Source organism: Moschus berezovskii, chromosome 12, assembly GCF_049115385.1.
Source record: "Moschus berezovskii isolate FMDL1 chromosome 12, NW_MosBer_1.0, whole genome shotgun sequence".
Lineage (NCBI taxonomy): Eukaryota > Metazoa > Chordata > Mammalia > Artiodactyla > Moschidae > Moschus > Moschus berezovskii.
This window is the reverse complement of record NC_142471.1, coordinates 31,827,833-31,850,325: the sequence shown is the minus strand read 5'-3', so window position 1 is coordinate 31,850,325 and position 22,493 is coordinate 31,827,833. Positions and strand designations below refer to the sequence as shown.

At 51.4% G+C, this 22,493-nt stretch overlaps 1 protein-coding gene across 1 annotated transcript; it reads left to right on the top strand.

The window, feature by feature from the left end:
- Positions 1 to 18,912: 18,912 nt before the first annotated feature.
- On the top strand, positions 18,913 to 20,934 carry COMTD1 (catechol-O-methyltransferase domain containing 1). The gene is made up of 7 exons (XM_055425381.2): positions 18,913 to 19,106; positions 19,252 to 19,379; positions 19,622 to 19,727; positions 19,816 to 19,934; positions 20,035 to 20,089; positions 20,343 to 20,476; positions 20,682 to 20,934. The coding sequence occupies exons 1-7, from the start codon at positions 19,013 to 19,015 to the stop codon at positions 20,832 to 20,834; spliced, it is 789 nt and encodes a 262-aa protein (XP_055281356.1). The 5' UTR covers positions 18,913 to 19,012; the 3' UTR covers positions 20,835 to 20,934.
- The last annotated feature ends 1,559 nt before the right edge of the window (positions 20,935 to 22,493 follow it).

Here is a 22,493-nt window from a genome sequence, read left to right as displayed (position 1 = left end):
AGCCTGTGAGTTCTAACTACTGAACCCACATGCCCTAGAGCCTGTGCTCAGCAACCAGAGAAGCCACCACAATGAGAAGCCTGCACACTGCAACTGGAGAGTAGCCCCAGCTTGCCAAAACTAGTGAAAGCCCACACACAGCTACAACGACCCAGCACAGCCAGAAATAAATAAATAAATAAATAATTTTTAAAAAATAATGGCTTAAAATGATAACTATATGTCATGGTTGAATTATACCCCCCCAAAAGAGATATGTACATCATGAGGAACGCTGGGCTGGAAGAAGCACAAGCTGGAATCAAGATTGCTGGGAGAAATATCAATAATCTCAGATATGCAGATGGCACCACCCTTATGGCAGAAAGTGGAGAGGAACTCAAAAGCCTCTTGATGAAAGTAAAGGAGGAGAGTGAAAAGGTTGGCTTGAAGCTCAACATTCAGAAAACAAAGATCATGGCATCTGGTCCCATCACTTCATGAGAGATGGATGGAAAAACAGTGGAAACAGTGTCAGACTTTGTTTTTTTGGGCTCCAAAATCACTGCAGATGCTGACTGCAGCCAGGAAATTGAAAGACGCTTACTCTTTGGAAGGAAAGTTATGATCAACCTTGATAATATATTAAAAAGCAGAGACATTACTTTGCCAACAAAGGTCCGTCTAGTTAAGGCTATGGTTTTTCCCGTGGTCATGTATGGATGTGAGAGTTGGACTGTGAAGAAAGCTGATTGCCGAAGAATTGACGCTTTTGAACTGTGGTGTTGGAGAAGACTCTTGAGACTCCCTTGTACCGCAAGGAGATCCAACCAGTCCATTCTAAGGGAGATCAATCCTGGGTGTTCATTGCTAAAACTGAAACTGCAATACTTTGGCCACCTCATGCAACGAGTTGACTCACTGGAAAAGACTCTGATGCTGGGAAAGGTTGGGGGCAGGAGGAGAAGGGGACGACGGAGAATGAGATGGCTGGATGGCATCACCGACTCTGTGGACATGAGTTTGAGTGAACTCCGGGAGTTGGTGATGGACAGGGAGGCCTGGCGTGCTGTGATTCATGGGGTCGCGGAGAGTCGGACACGACTGAGCGACTGAACTGAACTGAACTGAAAAGAGATATATTAAATTCTCAACCTCACTACTTCAGAATGTCATCTTATTTGAGAAACAGAGTCATTACAGATTTAATTAGTCAAGATGAAGTAATACTGGAATACTCGGAAAAGTAAAAAAGTGTTAGTTGCGCAGTCATGTCTGACTCTTTGCAACCCCACGGACTATAGCCTTCCAGGTTCCTCTGTCCATGGAATTCTCCAGGAAAAAAATACTTGGGTGGGTAGCCATTTCCTTCTCAGGGAAGCTTCCTGACCCAGGGATGGAACCTGGGTTTCCTACATGGCAGGCAGATCATTTATGTCTGTGCCAGGGACCCCTAATCAAATGTCACAGTGTCCTTTATATGGACACAGAGACACAGCGAGAACATAATGTGAAAATGGAAGCAGAGGTCAGAGTGATACATCCACAGGCCAAGAAAAGTAAGCACTACCTACAACCACCAGAAGCTAGGAGGAAGGCAAGAATGATTCTCCCTCAGAGCCCTCAGAAGGAACAAGCCAACACCTTGATTTTAGACCCGAGCCTCCAGTTTGTGGTCATTTGTGACCTACGCAGCCCTAGGAACCTCATATATGATCATTTCTTCCACTCACGGATCTGGAGGTTGCCTGGACTGCAGGCAGTTCTCACTCGGTCCATCATGCATCACAGGCAGAATGGCTGAGACTGGGGTCATCTCAAAGGCTTCCTCAAGTACATGTCTGACACCTGGGCAAAGGAGACTCAAACAGCTGGGGATGGATGAGTTGGGGGCCCTGAGGCACCTCTCTCATGCTATGTGGTCTCTGCACATGGCAGCCTCTGTAGAGATGGACTTCTTACAGGGCAGCTTTCAGCTCCAGGAGAAAGTTCCCAAGAGAATCTGGGAGATGCTACCTGGCCTTTTCTAACCAGCCTCAGAAGTCAGAGGACATCACCTCCATCACATTCTCTTCAAGGAGGGTCACCTAGGCTCAGGGTGAAGGGACCACTTCTTTATGAGAGGAGGGTCTAAGGACTCACAGACACTTTTTGAAGCCTCTGCACCAACTCAGTCAAGGGCACATCCAACCTGGGGGAGACAGCACGGTCTGCTTCCCTGAACCCCCAGGAACAAGGAGTTAGCCACATGAGCAGGGCGTGAGGCAGGCCCTGAGCCTCCAGCTGATGCCGCAGCACCGCCTCCTTCATCCTCACTCACAGCCTCCATGCCCGGCAGAGCCCAGGGCTCACTCATTCAGTCAAGGCTCGGCACCAGGTTCTGGAGAACAGACTCTGCCCAGAGAGCACCCAGGGCAAAGGTGACCCCCAGGCTCCTCGCCGCCCACACCCACAGGTGCTCTACGTTCCTGACAGAGGACCTTCTTTTACTCCTCAGTCTGGGGCCATTTCTGTCCCTGCCTTCCCCACGAATCCAGGGTAGACAGGAGGCCCCTCACACAGGGCTCCCCCCCAATACACACACATCAACCCCCGAGGTTTCACGGCTCAGTCTCAGGGTCTGGAGCAGTGATTCTTCCCCCAGATAACCCCAGCAGTGGCTCACCAATTCCTTATGTTCTGATGACTCTTTAAATTCTTCCCCCTACCCCACCCCACCTTCTTGTTCAGGAGACAAAGGCATTTCTGGTATTGCTGCTAATCAAGAAGGTTACTTTTCTGTCAAGGGAAATATCCAGCTTTCTGACCACTTAAAGTACTTAGTCTGAAATGCGCGCGCGCGCACACACACACACACACACACACACGCACGCATAAATGCCACCTGCCTTTCTTCAAGAGGCCTCTGCTCTCCAGAAAAGGCGAAACAAAGGTTTACCTAAGGTTGCATCACCCTGCCTCCAGTCCTGCCTCCACCCTCAGAGGACCCTCCACACCATCAGACTGGTCTGTGTGGGGACAGAAGGGCCCACTGACTGAGCATCCATTACAGGTCAGTGCTGAGCCATTTGTCCCAGCGAGGGAGGTGTCCCAGTCCACTCCATCACACGTGAAGAGGCTGAAGCTGGTGTGGGGGTGGGGGCGGGGGATGAACTAGTCTGTGTCTGAGCTGAGGTTCATTGCTATGCTTGTCTCAAAGTTTATCTCTAAAACCTGTCATCCTTCTTTCTTCCTCCCCCACTCCTCCTCAACGTCTGCCTCTGTCTCCCTCTCCTTCCATCCCTCTATTTCTGTTTCTGAGCTTTCTCTCTTGCACTGTAACCCCACATCCAAGAGACTAGAACTGTTTAGAGGCCAGAACCTTCTCCAAAATGGGTTCAGTCTTCCCCTTGTCCTTGGTACCAGAATCTGGCCACACTCCATTTGGCAAGGACAGTGGCTACCTGCCACCTCCTTCTCTCCACCCCACAAGGGACCTTTCCTGAATCTCCAAGCTGAGACCTAGGGTGGGTGCATAGAGAGAGAACGACCAAAGACCAGAATGGCAAGGGAGATTATTTCCAGTGGCCAGAGTACAATGGGACACACACAGTGGAGACAGGAGCTACATTTTCATCAATTATCAAAATTCCTCCCAACTTGAAAGCTCAAGCTGCCCTTTGCCAGCTGTGTGGCCTTAGCTATGTCACTCATCTGAGCCAATAATAATAATCCCTACTTTAGAAGATTGCTGTTATGATTCAATGAGATAAAGACTGTTGGTTTATTTGGAAAACTTTGGGCTGCAAATAAAAGAAAATTCAACCAGGACTTGCTTGAGCAACAAAGATAATCATTTCACATACTGAGATTCTAGAGGCAGTTTTCAGGTTTTGTGCAATGATTCAGAAATGCCATTTAAAATCAGTTTCTTTCTATATTTCTGCTTCACTATCATTAGATTTTTTTTTAAAAATGTATTTATTTGGCTGCATTGGGTCTTAGTTTCAATATGTGGGATCTTCATTGTGGCACACAGGTTTAGTTGCCCTAGAGCATGTGGAATTTGAGTTCCCTGACCAGGGATCAAACTGCATCCCTTGCACTGGAAGGTGGATTTTTAACCACTGGACCATCAGGGATGTCCCTCCTTGGCTTATTGTTTACATCTCATCTTGTTTCCTCATGATTGAAAGATAGCTGTTGCAGCTCCAGACATCACATACCATATTCAAAAAAGGGAAGAAGGGAAGGGGAATAATAATAAGTACTCCTGGGACTTCTCTGGTGGTCCAGAGGCTAAGAGTCCATGCTCCTTGGGTTCAATCCCTGGTTAGGGAACTAGATTCCCACATGCCACAACTAAAGATTCCACACGCCACAGCTAAAGATGCCACATGCCACAACAAAGACCCAGGACAGCCAAATAAACGAATATTTTTAAATAACAATAATAATATACACCCCTTCAGGTAATGGATGAAGGTGATCCAAGATCCCACCTTGAGACAGGTTTCACTTACTATGAAACTCATTCTCACCTCAGATGCTTCTGCCTTTTGAAAAAGCCTTCAGAGAAAAGTCCCCAATAGTAGGATTCAGCGGTAGTCCCCAGTGGTGGCCATTTTACACCACACCAACCAGTCATCAGCTGCGGTCTCCCCAGGTCACACCGGGTGGGCTGGCCTTAAGGCTCTCATTTGGCTGAAGACTCGTCTCCAGCAAAGGGGCAGCTGGGAGATGGGGAAACCAGTGGGTTAGAAGGAAAACAAGCAGGTCTCCTGCCCAGATTCCCGAGCCACCCCCAACATTCCCAGCCACAGAGTGCAGTGTGCAGGAGCAGAGATCCTCCCCCGCCGCAACCTTACTTTCCTGGTTCATAAACTGGGTGTGCAGGACAAAAGGGTCCTTTCCAGCTCTGCATGTCCAAGCTTCTGTGATTCTACTTCCACCTCACCCCACAGTTCCAACCAGGCAGTCCCCTTCCAGTGACGGATTCAGGTGACCCAAGGATCCCACCTTGAGAGAATCTGCCTGCAGCATGGTCATTTACATGAAACTCATTCTCAAGGTTTCCCTGGTGGTCCAGTGGATAAGAATCCGCCTGCCCGTGCAGGGGAAACGAGTTCAATCCCTGGGCCAGGAGAATCCCTCATGCTGCGAGGCAACTAAGCCTGTGTACCATGACATGACTCTAGAGCCCACGCTCCACAACAAGAGAAGCCACCACGATGAGAAGTCTGCGCACCACAACTAGCCCCCACTCTCCACAAGTACACAAAAGCCCTTGAGCAGTAACAAAGACCCAGGGCAGCCAATAATTACAAATGAAAAAAAAAAAAAAATAAGGAAACTCATTCTCATTGCAAATGCTTTTACATTTTGAAGAAGCCTTCAGAGAAAAGTCCCAATGGTAGAACCCCACAGACATGTGGCACTGGCTTCCTGGCACTTCAGGTCATATCGCAGACCTTCAGAGCTGGAAGGAACATGAGAGAGGCTCCCCTAAACCCCAGCTATACAAGCGGGGAAACTGAGGCCCAGAGTGGAGAAGTGATTTCCTCACTGTCGCACAGCAGAGCCAGGGCCAAGCATTCCTGACCCCAAGCCTCTTAGCACTCCAGGAGGAGTCCCCAGAATGGAAGGCTCTTTTTTGTGTATGGTGTTAGAGAGTGTTCTAATCTCATTCTCTTACCTTAACCCCCAAATGGATTAAAGACCTAAATGTAAGGCCGAACAATATAAAACTCTTAGAGGAAAACATAAAGACAGGACACTCTCTGACATAAATCGCAGTAAGATCTTTTCTGACCCACCTCCTAGACTAATGAGAATAAAAGCAAAAAATAAATAAATAGGACCTAATTAAACTTAAAATCGGAGAAGGCAATGGCAAGCCACTCCAGTACTCTTGCCTAGAAAATTCCATGGATGGAGGAGCCTGGTAGGCTGCAGTCCATGGGGTCGCTAAGGGTCGGACACGACTGAGCGACTTCACTTTCACTTTTCACTTTCACACATTGGAGAAGGAAATGGCAACCCACTCCAGTGTTCTTGCCTGGAGAATCCCAGGGACGGGGGAGCCTGGTGGGCTTCCGTCTATGGGGTCACACAGAGTCGGACACGACTGAAGTGACACAGCAGCAGCAGCAGCAGCAGCAGCAATTAAACTTAAAAGCTTTGGCACAGCACAGGAAACCATAAACAAGACAAAAAGACAACCCTCATAATGGGAGAAAATATTTGCAAATGAAGCGACTGACAAAGGATTAATCTCCAAAATATACAAACAGCTCATGCAGCTCAAAATCAAAAAACCCAATCAAAAAATGGGTGAAAGACCTAAATAAGCACTTCTCCAAAGAAGATATACAGATGGCCAACAAACATGTGAAAAGATGCTCAACATCACTTATTAGAGAAATGCAAATCAAAACTAAAATGAGATACCTCACACCAGTCAGAATAGCCATCATCACAAAATCTACAAACAATAAATGCTGGAGAGGGTGTGGAGGAAAGGGAACCTTCTGGTACTGCTGGTGGAAATGTAAATTGATACAGCCTCTATGGAAAACAGTTATGTAGGTTCCTTAAAAAACCAAAAATAGAACTACCATGAGACCCAGCAATCCCACTAATGGGCATATACCCAGAGAAAAGTGTAATTCAAAATGATACATGTACCCCAGTGTCCATAGCAGCACTATTTACAATAGCCAGGACATGGAAACAACCTAAACGTCCATCAACAGAAGACTGGATAACGATATATGCAATGGAATGTTACTCAGCCATAAAAAGAAATGAAATTGAGTCCCCTGTGGAGACGTGGCTGGACCTAGTCAACATACAGAATGAAGTAAGTCAGAAAGAGAGAAACAAGTACCGTATATTAACGCATACATGTGGGAACTGAAAAAACTGGTATAGACACTCTTATTCACAAAACAGAGACAGAGACACAGACGTGGAAAACAAACACGGACACCAAGGGGAGAGTAGGGGTAGGATGACTGGGAGATGGGGATTGACACCTATACACTACTGATGTGTGTGTTCGTCCCTCAGTTGTGCCTGGCTTTTTTGCAACCCCACGAACTGTAGCCCACCAGGCTCCTCTGTCCATGGAGTTCTCCAGGCAAGAATACTGGACTGGGTAGCCATTCCCTTCTCCAATACATTGTTGATACTAGGTATAAAACAGGTAACTAATGAGAATCTCCTAGTGTTGTTGTTTAGTTGCTAAGTCATGTCTGACTCTTTGCAACCCTATGGACTTCAGCACACCAGGCCTCCCTGTCCCTCACTACTGAAGAGCTCTGGAAACTCGACTCAGTGCTCCGTGGTAACCTAAATGGGAAGGAAATCCAAAAAAGAGGGGATATACGTATACATATAGCTGATTCACCTTTCTGTACAGTGGAAACTAACAACACTGTAAAGCAAACTAGACTCTGATAAAAAAAATTTTTTAAAAAGCTAAAAAACAAAAACAAATAAGAAAGGAGGGTTCAGACCCAGAGTCCCTGTCTCAGGAGGGTTCTTCAGAAGCAGAGCCTGAGTCCGGCATTCCCATTCAGATGATTTACAGCAGTGGGGGGCATGTAGGGTGAGAGTTGGTGGGGACAGGAAGAGGCTCTGAGGAACAGGGGAGTGAGGGAAGCAGGACAGGGGAGCAGTAAAAGCTAGGCCAGAACAGGGTCTCAGCTGGGGTTGAGCCATCGCCTGGTCCCTTCAAGGGTTCTGAACCCTTAAAAGCATCAGAGTTCATCCTACCTTGAGGCTCAGGGTGGCCTTTGGCACCACATCAGCCAGTCAGGGTCACAGTCTGTCCAGATCGTGCAGGGAGGCCGGGCCTTCCGGGAATGGCTCTTGTTAGGCTGAGGGCCCATCTCCAGGGAAGGGGCAGCTGGGAGTCATTAACAACAACTCTCTACAGCTGAGGGACAGGGAAACCAGAGAGTTGCTGCTGCTGCTGCTGCTAAGTCACTTCAATTGTGTCTGACTCTGTGCGACCCCGTAGATGGCAGCCCACCAGGCTCCGCCGTCCCTGGGATTCTCCAGGCAAGAACACTGGAGTGGGTTGCCATTTCCTTCTCCAGTGCATGGAAGTGAAAAGTGAAAATGAAGGCGCTCAGTTGTGTCCGACCTTCGCAACCCCATGGACTGCAGCCTACCAGGCTCCTTTATCCATGGGATTTTCCAGGCAAGAGTGCTGGAGTGGGTTGCCATTGCCTTCTCCGAACCAGAGAGTTAGGAGGGAAAAAAAGCAGATCTCCTTCCCAGATTCCTGATCCATTCCTGGCATTCCCAGCCACAGAGCGCAGTGTGCAGGAGCAGAGGCCCGTCCCTGTCATAACCTTACTTTCCCGGTTCATAAGATGGGTGTGCAGAACCAAAGGGTTCTTTCCGGCTCTGCATGTCCTAGCTTCTGTGATTCCACTTCCACCTCGCCCCACAGTTCCAACCAGACAGGCGCCCTGCCCCCCAGAGTCCCACTCGTCCAAGCAGTTGAACAATGAGTGAGACCAAAGTAGGGCATCCACTCAATCAGGCCTGAACCCCACAAGGCAGGTAAAGGCAACAGTTTCTTGGCGTGTGTACATCTCCAGCCTGCAGAGCGGGCCTGGGGAGTCAGTATTTCTTGAAATGTAAGTACCAAGACCACACTGGGTTGTCAGTGAATTCATTATCCCATTACGCAGACCTGAATTATTCAGCGCTCTTGAGGCTGCCTGAGGAATGTGCCCGAGCACAGTCGATGCAGCATTAGAGGGATGAATGGAGTCAGGCCCAGGGCATGGTTGGTGCCGGGGTGATGGATCTGCACCCAGAGAGGCTGCCAGGGCTTGCAGGCACAAAGCTGCTTGGCTGGCAGGACCTGGGCACTGGGTGTTCCTGGGGCCTGGGAAGGGAGTCACGTACATACCCATAGTCCTCCTCATTGCCTAGGAAACTGGCAGAGTGTATCTTCAGAGCCCTACCTGCTCCAAAGGGCCCAGGGACAGAAGATCCAAGCGCCACCTCTTCCTGGCTGTGTTACCTCCAGCAGGTCATTCACCTCGCTGAGTTTTAGTTTCTTTTTCTGTAAACAATACAGTGATGGTGCTGAGTCAATACCCACTCTCTCTTTTCAAGTTTAATGATAGAACTGATTTCTCAGTAAACATATTATCCTCTGGAATATAGACTATTTCCAGGCTCAAGTGTGGCCATGTGCCTAAGTACTAATCAAAAGGATGCGAGTACAATAGCCTATGAAACTTTGAAGAAGTGTCCTTAAAGGAAGGAGGTTAGTTCTATTTTGTCCCTTCCTTTTTCCTGAAAACTGGATTGAGGTGTGATGGCTGGAGTTCAAGCAGTCATCCTGTTCAATGAGAAGACACCACATGATGAGGATGACAGCACAGCAGAGGAGAAGCCCGAGTCCCAATTGACCCTGGAACCTCCTCTAAGTTGCATCTATATAAAACAGAAATCAACTTCTCTCTTAGATTTTTCTGTCTCTCACAGCCAAATCCAACCCTATCTTGTTGGGCAAATTCAAGGGTGAAATGAGACATTATAGGAAACTTGGCCACCTCAATAGGTATTTGGGCTTCCCTGGTGGCTCAGATGGTGAAGAATCTGCCTGCAGTGTGGGAGACCTGGCTTCGGCCTCTGAGTTGGGAAGATCCCCTGGAGGAGGGCACGGCAACACACTCCAATATTCTGCCTGGAGAATCCTCACGGACAGAGGAGCCTGGTGGGCCCCATGGGGCTGCAAAGAGCCAGACACCACTGCGTGAGTAAGCACAATGGCTGTTCTCCGCTAGGACACTCTCAGGGGTCAAGAACGATACGCCCTGAAACCAGAGAACCTGGGCTCAAACCTCAACTCTACCACTTACAAGCGGTGCACATGTGAACGTTGCTTAACCTCCCTGGGCTTCATCTTTCTCATCTGTAAGATGGGGATAAAAATGGGACCTTCCCCCTTATAAAATTTATGCGAGGATTAAGTGAGTTAATATGAAGTTAGGAGAAGTGACTGGCATACAGTGATTGCTATGTAAGTATCAGCAGTTAGGATCTTTTTTTACATATCCAAGTGGATTCCCTGCATAACTCAGGGACATGGGTCCCCAAAACATCTCCCAAAGCTTCACCTCAGTGTAGATTTTCCAGTCAAGGTGACTGTGTTCTCAGGGAAACAATGCCAGAAGTATACTGCAATTCAACCATGACATGAATGGCTTGAACTTGGGCTGGGCAGCAGAGTCTGAGGTCCTGATTTGGAGCCCACAAGAGCAACTGCTCTTTGAAATCCAGATGAAATTCTTATTCAGGAAGAGAGAGAGAAAAACAAAAGCCCATTATGGGCTGTGTACCCTGAACAGGTGTCTCTCCTCTGTGAGCTTCTGGGGAGTGGATTGAAGCAGCACCATGGACCAGCAGCACAAAGATCAGTGTGGAATATGGGGGGACCTCTCTGGATCTGAGGCATCAGGGAGTGGTGGGGACTGGGGCAAGGGCACATGACCCATGGGGGATGGGGGAGGCACTACACGGCACCTGCCAACCTGCCCTGCAGCAACATGGGCCCAGTGTTGGCAAATCTGCTGCTCTTTCAAAAGAAATGGAAATCAAATCTGAATTATATGTGAAGTTTCTGATTGTTTCATGTTGGCTCCATTCAAAGAAACAAAATACTGATCAAGGCAAACAGAGTATGTCTCCAGGGCAGCTCAGGGGCCACCAGAAGTCAACGAGCACTGAGAGGTCTCCATGCAATGCAGTTGGAATACCTGAGTCCCAGGCTCTGTGTCCGGGTGTCTTGGGGGAAGTGGGTATATGCTTGAGAGTGGGGGTGGAAGAAAGGGGCTCGTCATCCCCAGGGAGGCAGGTACCCAGACCCCTTGCCCCCTCCCCATCTGGGTTTAGGATGATGGCAGTGGGGTGGGCAGAGGCGGGAGGTTGCTCCGTGACCTCAGGTAATACTCTGACTCCCACAGCTCCAGGTCCCTCCTCTGAGAAACAGACTGGGAAGTCTGAAGCTCAGGCACGAGGCAGTGACCGTGGTCCACCTGCCCCTGTTGAGGTCCTGCCCCATGAGGGTCTCTGCATTCATGGCTTTGGGGATGCCTGGAGCTCCTTGGGATCTGTGTGTAGCTTGGACTGTTGACCCTGACTCTTTCCTCCCTGACCCATAATAGCCACACCCTTTGCCACATGATCTCACAGGGGCTGCCCCATGGAGGGTGTGGAGTACATACACTTGCCCGCCATGAGGAGCTTGGCCAAGTGACTTGCTGGGGCCGTGGGAGCATCAGCACAGCTGACTGAGGCAGAGGCTTTCAAAGCACCTGTGTGGTTGGCCTCTTGCACCTGTGCTGTCCTCTGGGAAAGAGCATCTTCAGGTAGCTGCTTGTTGCAGAAAGCAATGAAGTGAAGTGAAAGTCACTCAGTTGTGTCCGACTCTTTGCAACCCCATGGACTATACAGTCCATGGAATTCTCCAGGCCAGAATACTGGAGTGGGTAGCCTTTCGGTTCTCCAGGGAATCTTCCCAACCCAGGGATGGAACCCGGGTCTCCCGTATTGCAGGCGGATTCTTTACCAGCTGAACCACAAGGGAAGCCCAAGAATTCTGGAATGGGTAGCCTATCCCTTCTCCAGCGGATCTTCCCAACCCAGGAATTGAACCGGGGTCTCCTGCATTGCAGGTGGATTCTTTACCAACTGAGCTCTCAGGGAAACCCTGTTGCAGAAAGATGTGGACCCAAAACCTGAAGCAGAAGCAGTCCAGATGAGCCTCTGACCCAGGAGCTAGAAAAGCAGGTGGCCATTTTGGAAGTTGCTGAGACTTGGGGCTGGTGCACAACACCCTGCAGCAGAAACCTGACCGCTATGCTGGGAGGTCGTGGGCTTCCCCGACCCTGACCCCACCTGGTCCTCCACTGTCCTAGAAGCCCCTGCACCCTTGCATGTGTGCTAAGTTGCTCAATCGTGTCCAACTCTTTGGGACCCTATGGACTATAGCCTGCCAAGCTCCTCTGTCCATGGGATTCTCCAGGCAAGAATACTGGAGTGGGTTGCCATTTCCTTCCCCAAGGGATCTTCCCGACCCAGGGATGGAACCAGCATCCTGTGTCTCCTGCATTGGCAGGTGGGTTCTTTACCACCATTACCACCTGGGATGCACTGGCACTTCTGGCCGTGACACAAACAAAGAGACTCACTTTGGCATGGGGAGACCCCAAGCCATACAGAACTGGAACCAATCCCCACATCCTAGGTGTGAGACCCCAGATGGCCCCCATCTATAGAGGGTGGGTGATCATGCCTACCTCGCTGGGGATTAAGGGTGGGGGGCCTTGATGAGACACCACAAGCCTGCAGCAGGTGAGGGTGGGATGCCTGGTACTGGCATTTGCACTTGTCAGGTGAGAGAGGGATGGGGCAATCCCTCTGAGAAAACCCCCCCTGAGGAAAATGAGGTCTTACCTTGAAGAGCATGATTTCTAGTTCAGTGTGGAATCTGTAATTCTATCCTGAAAAAAAAAAAGCAAACGGTTATCTCAGCACCAACTGTCAACCACCCCTGGGCACAGACCATCCTGCTAGAGTGTCTGTATCAGTTAGGAAGGCTTTGAAAGTCAAATGAAAGAATATATAGCTAATCATTGTTTAAGCACAAAGGGCTCCATTTTCTCACATAACAAGGAGGCTAGAGGTAAGCAGCTGCTGGTGGTGGTTCAATTTCTGGGCAATGTCATCAAGGACCAGTCAGCAACCTCATTGTTTTTATTTATTTATTTTAACCTTTAACTTTGTTGCCTCATGGCCACAAGATAGCTGCTACAGTTTCAAGCATTTCATCTTTACACAGCATGGGACCATTCTCATGAAAACCCCTCTGAGCAGAGGCTCCACCACAGCCACCCTTGGCAGGAACAGACACCTCCACCTCCGTCACACTTATTGTCACACTCTCCTTCCAACCGCAGACTCACAAGTTACATTTGCATGTGAGTTGTGTGCAGTACATTTGATTGTGGGCACCAGGTCCCGTGCCTGCAGGGGAGTCTGGGACATGTGTATTTGTCTTAATTTAGGGAAGAAAGGACTCATGACATAGGCCACCATTTCAAGGTGGAGAGAGAAGAGCTGCAGGGTGACTTTTCTTTGCTGGTTCTCAAAAGGACCGCATGAAGTCTTCACCACCGGCCGGCTCCTGAGGATCAGCTGAGGTGTCTAGCAAAAGCCATGATGCCCAGGAATGGTTGTGATAGTGGCACCCCAGCCATCCCTCAAAAGAAAGCAGGTAATGCCATGAAACACACATCTGTCATCCACTGGGGACTCCTGGAGACACCCAAATGCCAGGTCCTGGGCTGAACCTATGAAATCATATCACAGGTCAATCCCTGGCACATGGTGGAAACCTCTCGAGAGAACTCAGTGAACTTCCCAGAGATACATGAGCGCTGGACTTGGGCCCAGTGATGAGATGATAAACCCTTATGTGCAGCTGAGATGGGGACAGGTTCACATCCTGGCTCTGCCATTTATAGGTCACCTGACTTCTGGGACCCTCAGTTTGCACATCTGGAAAATGGGGACAGTGCTAACTACGCTGAGAGGGTGGCTGTGAGAAACATGCCTACCGCCCATTCTGTCCATGCAATAGCAGGGAATCCTCGGTATTTAAATACCCAACACCGTGGTTCTCAAGGAAAGAGGGAAGAGAATCAGGAAGGGGTATTTTAATCGTTACAACAACTCTGAGAGGTTGGAGAGTGTGCTGAATTTTGCCACCCTCTCATTATCTCCACCACCACTATTACTCTCACGGTCGTCATCTTGAGCGGCAAGGAGGACTTTGCAGATGGAACTAGAGTCACTAACCAGCTCACCTTGAAATGGAGAGATTATCCTGGATGAGCTGGATGGGTCCCCAGGAATCACGTGAACCCTGTTCTGTTCTGTTCAGTCGCTCAGTCGTGTCCGACTCTTTGCGACCCCGTGGACTGTAGCCTACCAGGCTTCTCCGTCCATGGGATTCTCCAGGCAAGAATACTGGAGTGGGTTACCATTTCCTTCTCGAGGGGATCTTCCCGACCCAGGGATCGAACCCGGCTCTCCCACATTGGAGGCAGACGCTTTAACCTCTGAGTCACCAGGGAAGCCCATGAAAAGTAGAAAAGGAAGGCAGAATGAACTGAAGCACCAGAAGTATTCGAGGTGCCTTTGCTGGCCTTGAAAGAGAGGGGTTTTGTGAGAAGGGACTAAATTTGGCCAAGAACTGGAGACCTTGAAGGAGGGCCCAGAGCCCAAGCAGAGCTGCACCCACAGATGCCACCTTGCCTAGCACACGGTGAGACCCCAGGCAGAGGATCAGCCTGGCCTAGCCTGACTCCTGGCCTACAGAACCATGAGATTAAAAATGGCAAGCTTTTTTAAAGTCACAAGTATGTGATAGTTCATTACCCAGCACAGAACACTAAGACAGAAGGGTCATGCCCAATTTTCTAGCTGAGAAACTCTGAGCTCAGACAGACACAAAGTGAGCGGTGGACCAATCAGTGTTTGAACCCAAGTCCCTCTGACTTCAGAGCCCATGCTCTCCCTTCCCATTCAGCCTGTCCAGGAGAGGAAACAGGCATAGAAGAGAGGGCACTCCCAGCACTGGCTCCACAGCATCTCAACACAGAGGAGGCAAGAATATGCCATGGGGCCCCAGAGGCCCCTGACTCACGGTCTGTCTGCATCAGCCCACCCCACCCACCGCAGTCCCCAGAATCTGTGGAGTCACACGGACTCTGGGGGCTTTCGGAGTCACTTTTGGAGTCACTGTCCAGCAAAGTCACTGTATCACTCACCCAGCTGTGGTCAGACTCCAGGCCACAAGCTTCTCTGTGAAGAGGAGGCCCAAATACAGCAAGCCCCGGACAGAGGCCCACAGGCACCACCTCTGGGAGACCACAGCTGCTGGGGAAGAGCCCACAAGGGCAGGAAGAGGACTGAAGGGCCCCCGGGTGGAAGGAGGATTCCTGGGGCAGAGTCTTGGGACTGGGGGCCATCAGCCAGCCAGTGAGGCCTTTGTGGCCCTAACAGAATCCACTTCTGTGTCCTCATGTCTCTGATCTGTGTTCTAAATCAGAGGAAACAGTTGTCCTGTGGGCCAGATCAGACACGAAGACCAAAATGTATTCAGTTCAGCTGACACAGAACTTCAGAAAAAAAAAAAATCTAACCCAAATGTTTCAAATTGTGAGGTTTCACATTAAAAGCCAGATTTCCAACCTCTTTTGAAAAATCAGAAGCTCCGGTCGCAACGCGCACTACTTCCCACATGTCCATGCTGGCTGGAGCTGAGTGGCCACCACACCTTCTGATGGGGCGTGAGTTCTGGAGTGCCATAGTCCCTACTGCCCTCTGCTGCCCTCCATTTGCCTGCCTGCCTGACCCCTGAAGATAACTGAATTTCCAATCCTTTAGGCCCAACTTGATTCCATGACCTTACTCTTCTGCCCCTGCCCTGCCCAGTCCTGGGGGTCCCTAGGGGAAGGTGCCCAGCCTCTGTGATGTTAGCAGGGCCGGGAGATGGAGGAGTGCAGAAGCCTTTTTCAGATCCGTCTTTGTGAACAGCTGTTTCCAGTGACCCAATCTGGCTAAGAATTTGGCAAGGGTCAAACCCCTTGATTTCCTGATGTCAATCTGACAGCACATATGGGCACCCGTCCTCCCTACCCTCATGAGCCTGTGGGCACCTTGGTGCTTAATGCCGCAGTTGCACTTGGCCAAAAGGGCAACTGAGAGAGGCAGAAAAGACCCTCCCTCTCCCTCACCCCTGGGGGCAGCTGCCCACATCCATGTGGCCCTCTGGGGAGGCCCAGCTCCCACCGCCATCACTGGGGCCACCTCCAAGGAAAGTAATCAAAACCTACTTTGTCTTTAGCCCCCTGGTCTTCGAGGAAAAGGCACTCTAACAGTTTCAGAGGCGACACTTTGCTCCCCTCACTGTGAGCTGAGATACGGGCACTGTAATGGAAGAGACAAGAAATGAGTAGCGACTGGGGGAGGGAGTGGAAAAATTAAATTTTGCGTGATCAGCAAGGTTTCAAACAATCGCTCGCCAACTGAAGTGGGTGCCACGTCTATAAGTCATTCTGTTTTATAGACCATTAGGATCTCCAGAGAGAACCTGCATGGAGACCACTGCTTTTTGTTGAAATTAAAATGTCAGAGAAAAAGAAATAGAACAAAACAGGGAATCTGCAATTAATTACCAGGCCATAAAAATTCAATAATCAGGAGGCAGAGCAGCCGCAGGCCCAGAGGTATCAGAGCCAGCGTAACAAGAATGGAATACATTAATCTTTTCAAATTAGTTTTTTAATCTGACGGGGATATATGGTGACATGCCTCCCCTCTCCGGCTGCCCCCCACCTCCACAGGCTCCAGTCTGAAGCCAGGCTTGGGGAGGGAGGCTCTGGTGTGAGCTGGGGGGTTGCCCAAACCCAGACCCCCAGACAGGAAGGAGAGTGAGGGTTTGCAGGCCAGGCTGAGCCCAGGGCCCCAGTGCCACCTGGTTTGGTGGAGAGGTCTCAGTGGAGATGCCAGGAAAGCACTTCTTGGGAGTCTGGTTTCCTCTGGGTCAAAAGAGCTCACTGTGGGACCAGGGGGTCAAAGGGGTTAACAAATCAGGGCTGGGGAAGTAAGTGTGGAGAAGTAGTCTTTCTGAGCTTTGGTTTTCTCCTCCAGAAAATGGGAATAATATTTTGGCCACGTGATGCAAAGAGCTGACTCACTTGAAAAGACCCTGATGCTGGGAAAGATTGAGGGCAGGAGGAGAAGGGGACGACAGAGGATGAGATGGTTGGATGGCATCACCGACTCAATGGATATGGGTTTGGGTGGATTCTGGGAGTTGGTGATGGACAGGGAGGCCTGGCATGCTGCTGTTTATGGGGTCCCAAAGAGTCAGACAGGACTGAGTGACTGAACTGAGCTCACAAGGAGGCTAGATGATAGTGCCTGGTACTCAGTGAAATGCCCCTCACTGTTACTATGTGTACTGTCCTGACAGGCAGTTCTGGCAGCCAGGAGCCAGAGGCTTCCCCAGCTCTGTATTCAGAGTGCATTTATTTAGCACTTGCTGTGTGCTCAGCTGGGAGCTGGTGGCGGGGAAGAGAACAGTGGCCTCAGTCCTTACCCTGGAGAATAGTCAGGTCAGAGAAACATTTATGGGGACAAGCGGGATGCAAAAGATCAAAAGGCAAGGGGAAACGCACTACCCTTTCCAGCAGGCCGCTTGCCTGGCGATGGGGAACTGGGAGGAACTAGGAGGGCTGACTGGAACCCACCCAGCATCCAGACAACAGGCTCCTCCCTTAACCCCTCCGGGGGGGCAGCAGGCTGATTGGTTAAAGGATTAGCCCCACCCTTGGGTCTGTAAGGCGATCCCGCCCTCCACTCCTTGCGGTCTACCCACGTGCCCAGGCTCCCACATCTCTGGTCAGTTCTGGGCTCCGGGCCTCTTCAGTTCGCCCTGGTCTTCAGCCTCAGCCAAGCCGCCCCCGCACCAGCCCCGGAGCAAACCGGTCTCTGAGCCTTGCTGGGCCGAGCCTCGCCAGGGAAGCTCCCCACAGCGGAGCTTGTCTGCCCAGTGTGTTTTCCGAAGGGCTAGTGTCTGGGGACAGCCTTGGAGCAGCGGCCGATGGCATTTGACTCATTTAAATCTAACACTTATAGCCCACTAAGTGCCAGGCTCTGTGTGAATCTTTCACCTGGATTTTTTCACTTCATTCCCCCACCCCCACACCAGGGAGGTTGGGACTATTAAGAACCCCATTTTACAGAAGAGGAAATTGTGAAGCTGGGATTGCTCACCAGTTCCCTGTGGCTTGTGGTCTCTGGGCTCAGCGTCATGAACACAAGCCAGGATAGCTTCTCTCATTCGCCCACCCCATTCGGCACACAGCTGGTGCTCTCATCGCTGTTCAGCGGACAGTGTCCCTGCATCCCTGCTGAACAGACCTGCAAGGGGAACTCACCTGCCCTCTGATGTCCCCCTCCTCAAGATGTCTTCCCTCCAACAACTTGTGACCATAACTACGGCTACCATTTCTGGAGCACCTACTGTGTGCCAGGCTGTGTGATCTAGTGTCATTAATGTTAAGACAACGGTCCCAGTTTTACACAAAGGAAAAACAGAGGCTCAGAGAGACTGATGGGTAGGAGATCTCACACCCAAATCCAGCTGGAACCCAGGATTCTAGCTAAGGATGTTGTCTCAGCACCCCATCAACCGGACCTGCCCCAGGGCTCCTGAACCCCTATGGCTGTGTCCCCCCAAGACATACATTCCTTCAACCTGACATCCTTGGTGACTTCCCCCAAGAGGCCTCCTTTGATTCTCTCAGTCATTCCCAGGGCTCCTTTAATTTCTATCATTTTGTACCTGTTACTATCCTATTATACCGACAGTCTACTCACCCACTCACATATGCCCCAAGGGGTTCTCAGAAAAAACGGTAGCGATGAGGAAGAAGCATAGCCAGAAAGTGAAAGTGAAGTCGCTCAGTCGTGTCCGACTCTTTGAGACCTCATGAACTGTACCTGCCAGGCCCCTACATCCATGGGATTTTCCAGGCAAGATTACTGGAGTGGGTTGCCATTTCCTTCTCCAGGGGATTTTCCCAACCCAGGGATCGAACCTGGGTCTCCTGCATTGCAGGCACACTCTTTACTATCTGAGCCACTTCAAAATTTCATCTGGGACTTAGGCCCCTAGACCTCTGGCGTCGGGAGGGAGAAACCCAAACACCCGATGTAGTGCTTCCTCCCTGCCCGGCGCAGTTGCTAAAACGGCCACCAGATGACACCAGAACCCCTCGGGGCGGGGGCTTGCAGTAAGGCCATGTGGCCGCCAGATGGTGGTCGAGACCGCGGCTCCGAGGACACTGCCCCGGCAAGGCGGAGCCGCGAGGGCCCGCGGGTCTTGTGGCGGTCCCAGTAACTCCAGAGCAAGTGACCTGGACGCCAGCTGCCTCCGGCCCGCACCATGACCCATCCAGTGCCCCGAATCTCTGTGCCCGCCGCGCTGGCCCTGGGCTCGGCCGCACTGGGCGCTGCCTTCGCCAGCGGCCTCTTCCTGGGTGAGTAGAGCCGGGCCTTTGGTACCCAAGGCAAAGGCCTCGCGGGGAGGCGGGCGGGCGCAGAAGCGAGGCTGACTGCGGCTGAGGCTAACCCCTGGCACTCTGGAGACCCAGGCTCTGACCCGGCACCACCCCTCCCCGGCAGGGAGATGGTTCCCTCCTTGGCGATCCCGGCGAGAGAAGCGCCTGCTGCCCCCTGAGGACAGCCCCCTGTGGCAGTATCTGCTGAGCCGTTCCATGCGGGAGCACCCGGCGCTGCGGAGCCTGCGGCTGGTCAGCAGGGCAGGGAGCGGGACAGGGCGCCCAGCTCGGGCCGGGAGGGGCCCACGTGGCCGTGTGACCTTGGGCTGCGGCCGTGTCCCTTTCTGGGCTTCCGGGCTCCCCAGGCCGGGCACAGTGAGCGTTCGAAGGATCCACCCTTAAGCCACGCCCACAGCCACGCCCCTGGGGCTCTAAACTTAGGGCGCAGAGGGTGACTGGCAGCGCTAGTGCTACCCTCTCCTCCCTCGACGCAGCTGACCCTGGAGCAGCCGCAGGGGGATTCCATGATGACCCGTGAGCAGGCCCAGCTCTTGGCCAACCTGGCTCGCCTCATCAAGGCTAAGAAGGCACTGGACCTGGGTAGGCACACGGCCGGGGACACCGGAGACTGGAGTCACCGGGCTGTCACCCTACTCTGGTCTGAGCCTGTCCGTGTCCATTTCCCCAGGCACTTTCACAGGCTACTCAGCCCTAGCGTTGGCTTTGGCCCTTCCCCCGGCCGGGTGCGTAGTGACCTGCGAGGTGGACGCAGGGCCCCCCGAGCTGGGGCGTCCCCTGTGGAGGCAGGTAAGTGTCCCACACACCTGAGCCCTCGTCAGGCCCCTAGAGCCCGACCACTCCCAGCTCCGGGAGAAGGGACATGCTGACTCTGACCCCGCTCCTGCAGGCTGAAGAGGAGCACAAAATCGACCTTCGGTTGAAGCCCGCCCTGGAGACCCTGGGTGAGCAACGGAGTGGAAAGGGCCTGGGCGCCATTTCCCTAATGGGACCACCCGGCGCGAGCCAGTGACCCGGTCCGCCAGGCGGGCTTGAGCAGTGACAGCCCCCCGCCACCCGGTCCGCGGCCACATGCAGGGTGGCAGGCCGGCGCCCTCGAGTACCTGAATGGCCACAGCACCTGGGCCGGCCTGGGCGGGGGCTGCTGGCTGCTGGGGCCTGCGAACTCAGCCACCTCTGCCCCTCCTCCCCCGCAAGACGAGCTCCTGGCCGCGGGCGAGGCCGGCACCTTCGACGTCGCTGTTGTGGACGCCGATAAGGAAAACTGCACCGCCTACTATGAGCGGTGTCTGCAGCTGCTGCGACCTGGAGGTGTCCTCGCTGTGCTCAGTGTAAGGGGCAGCCCCCGGGGGTAGAAGAGACCCTCTTGGCCCGGGTGCATCTTTTCCTCTGGCTTCTCCTCGCTTTGGCGCTCCAAAACCACGCCTAGTCACTTAATCTCCTCCCCCAGGGATTCCAACTGAGTTCCCGGGCTTTCCATTCTGCCGTGCTCAGGCTCCCCAAGCCCCGCCCCCACAATGTCCCGCCCCTCCGCAGGTCCTGTGTCAGGGAGAGGTGTTGCAGCCTAAACCACAGGACAAGGCGGCCCAGTGTGTGCGAAACCTGAACGAGCGCATTCTGCGGGATGCCAGGGTCCACATCAGCCTCCTGCCCCTGGGCGACGGCCTCACCTTAGCCTTCAAGATCTAGGGCTGGCCCCTAGTGAGTGGCATCAAGGGAGGGGCCCTGGGAACCCTAGCCATTCCACACCTGCTTTGAATCTGACAATAAAGTGAGGCCTGGGACACGATCTTCTTGTGCTTCAGTGGTGTAGGGAGGGAAGGCCACTTCTTCACCAAAAGGGAACCTTTGGCCACAGATAATTCATCCCCTCCCTGGCACACTCCTGAGGACCCTCTGGCACCAGAGGGGCTGTGGCCTGACCACAGGAGCTTCCAGCTGACTGGAGGCAAGATATCAAGTTTTAACTGACCTGCCCACCATGCAACTGGTTAGAAACCCCAGATCCTCATGGAAATTTACCTCCAGGGGACTTAAGGGCTAGAAGATTGATAGAGGCCTCTTGGACTCCCTCTTTACATGGAGGAGAAGCAAATGAATGAAGTTACTGTTCAATGAAGCTAGGACACTAGTGGAGAACAAACTGGCATCTGGTGGCAGGAAAGGATCCTTGCACTGTGTATTGTTGCAGACTACACCAATTCTGCTAGCCATGTGCCCATGTCTTCACAAAACTGAACTTGGCTTCACCTGTGCAGTGGAGGCCCTAGTCAACATCACCTGAGACCAGGCCACTTGACTGAGGACTTCAGGGTTGACTGGAGTATATATATTCTGTCCTCCCCCGAAGTCCTGGAGGAACATAAGACATGGGATCACTGACCAGAGGTGTGAAGCAGACAGTCCAATAGGTAGGAAGCAATTTTTAACAAGTTCCTCAGAGGGAGACAAAGAGAATGTTAGGTTTTCTAAAAGCCTATGTAAGCTGAGGGGGAGAGGGAGCCAGGTGCTTCACTCTTCTGGTTTAAACCTGTTTACACCTCCCCAATCTGTAGGAAGATCTTACCTCTACACCACAAATGAAGATCAGGCTCGTATACGAAGTGTTCTTTCCACTAAAACCGCCTCAGGCTTCAGGCAAAAATAGCATCAGCCTAGAATACAATTAGGTTTTGCCACCACATTAGCCCTGAAGTAGAAGTAAACCTGGAAGAGGCTAAAACCAAGGCCACAGGAGCCTCATAAGCCCACAGCTGGCAACTTTCATAACCCTTTGGCGTCTCGGATATACCCTGTATTTCAGACAACCCTCAGGAACCTGGTTGAAAACCTATTTTCCTCTCTCCCAATCATAAAAGCATACTAGGATGCACATGGGTGAACAAGTCCATTTTACTATTAAGTATAGACACTCTCAATTTAGCTTGCAGACATCTTTTGTTTTTCTTCTTTCCTAGCAATACGTCCTGCATGACTCAAAATAAACTGGCTCAAATCCCAACTTATTGCCATGTCTTATAGAGTGGGCCATTCCAGCCAGTCCCTTAGGACAAACAGTAAAATCAGAGGGATCTCTTTCCCCCACATTCCATCTGTGTGGACAGCTTATCTGGGTTTCTCTTATCGGATTCTTCTTGACCTAGAAGTTTTCAGCATGTATCACTTTTTGGATAATGAGTCCAAGTACTACATTTTCTTATTTGTTCTCTGACTACAAACTATACCACAGATCTAGTATTATGAATGTGTTGAACAAAACTCTTCCCTAACCTTCAATGATGTTATATTGTTCCAACTCTCCTCCCATCAAAATTCCCCTTTTCTACTTTTCCAACCAGAATCATCTAT

Coding starts and splice junctions, on each gene's coding strand:
- COMTD1 (XM_055425381.2), top strand. CDS start 19,013: ATGACCCATCCAGTGCCCCGAATCTCTGTGCCCGCCGCGCTGGCCCTG. Junction 19,107..19,251: donor CGCCAGCGGCCTCTTCCTGG/GTGAGTAGAGCC, acceptor CCTCCCCGGCAG/GGAGATGGTTCCCTCCTTGG. Junction 19,380..19,621: donor CGCTGCGGAGCCTGCGGCTG/GTCAGCAGGGCA, acceptor CCCTCGACGCAG/CTGACCCTGGAGCAGCCGCA.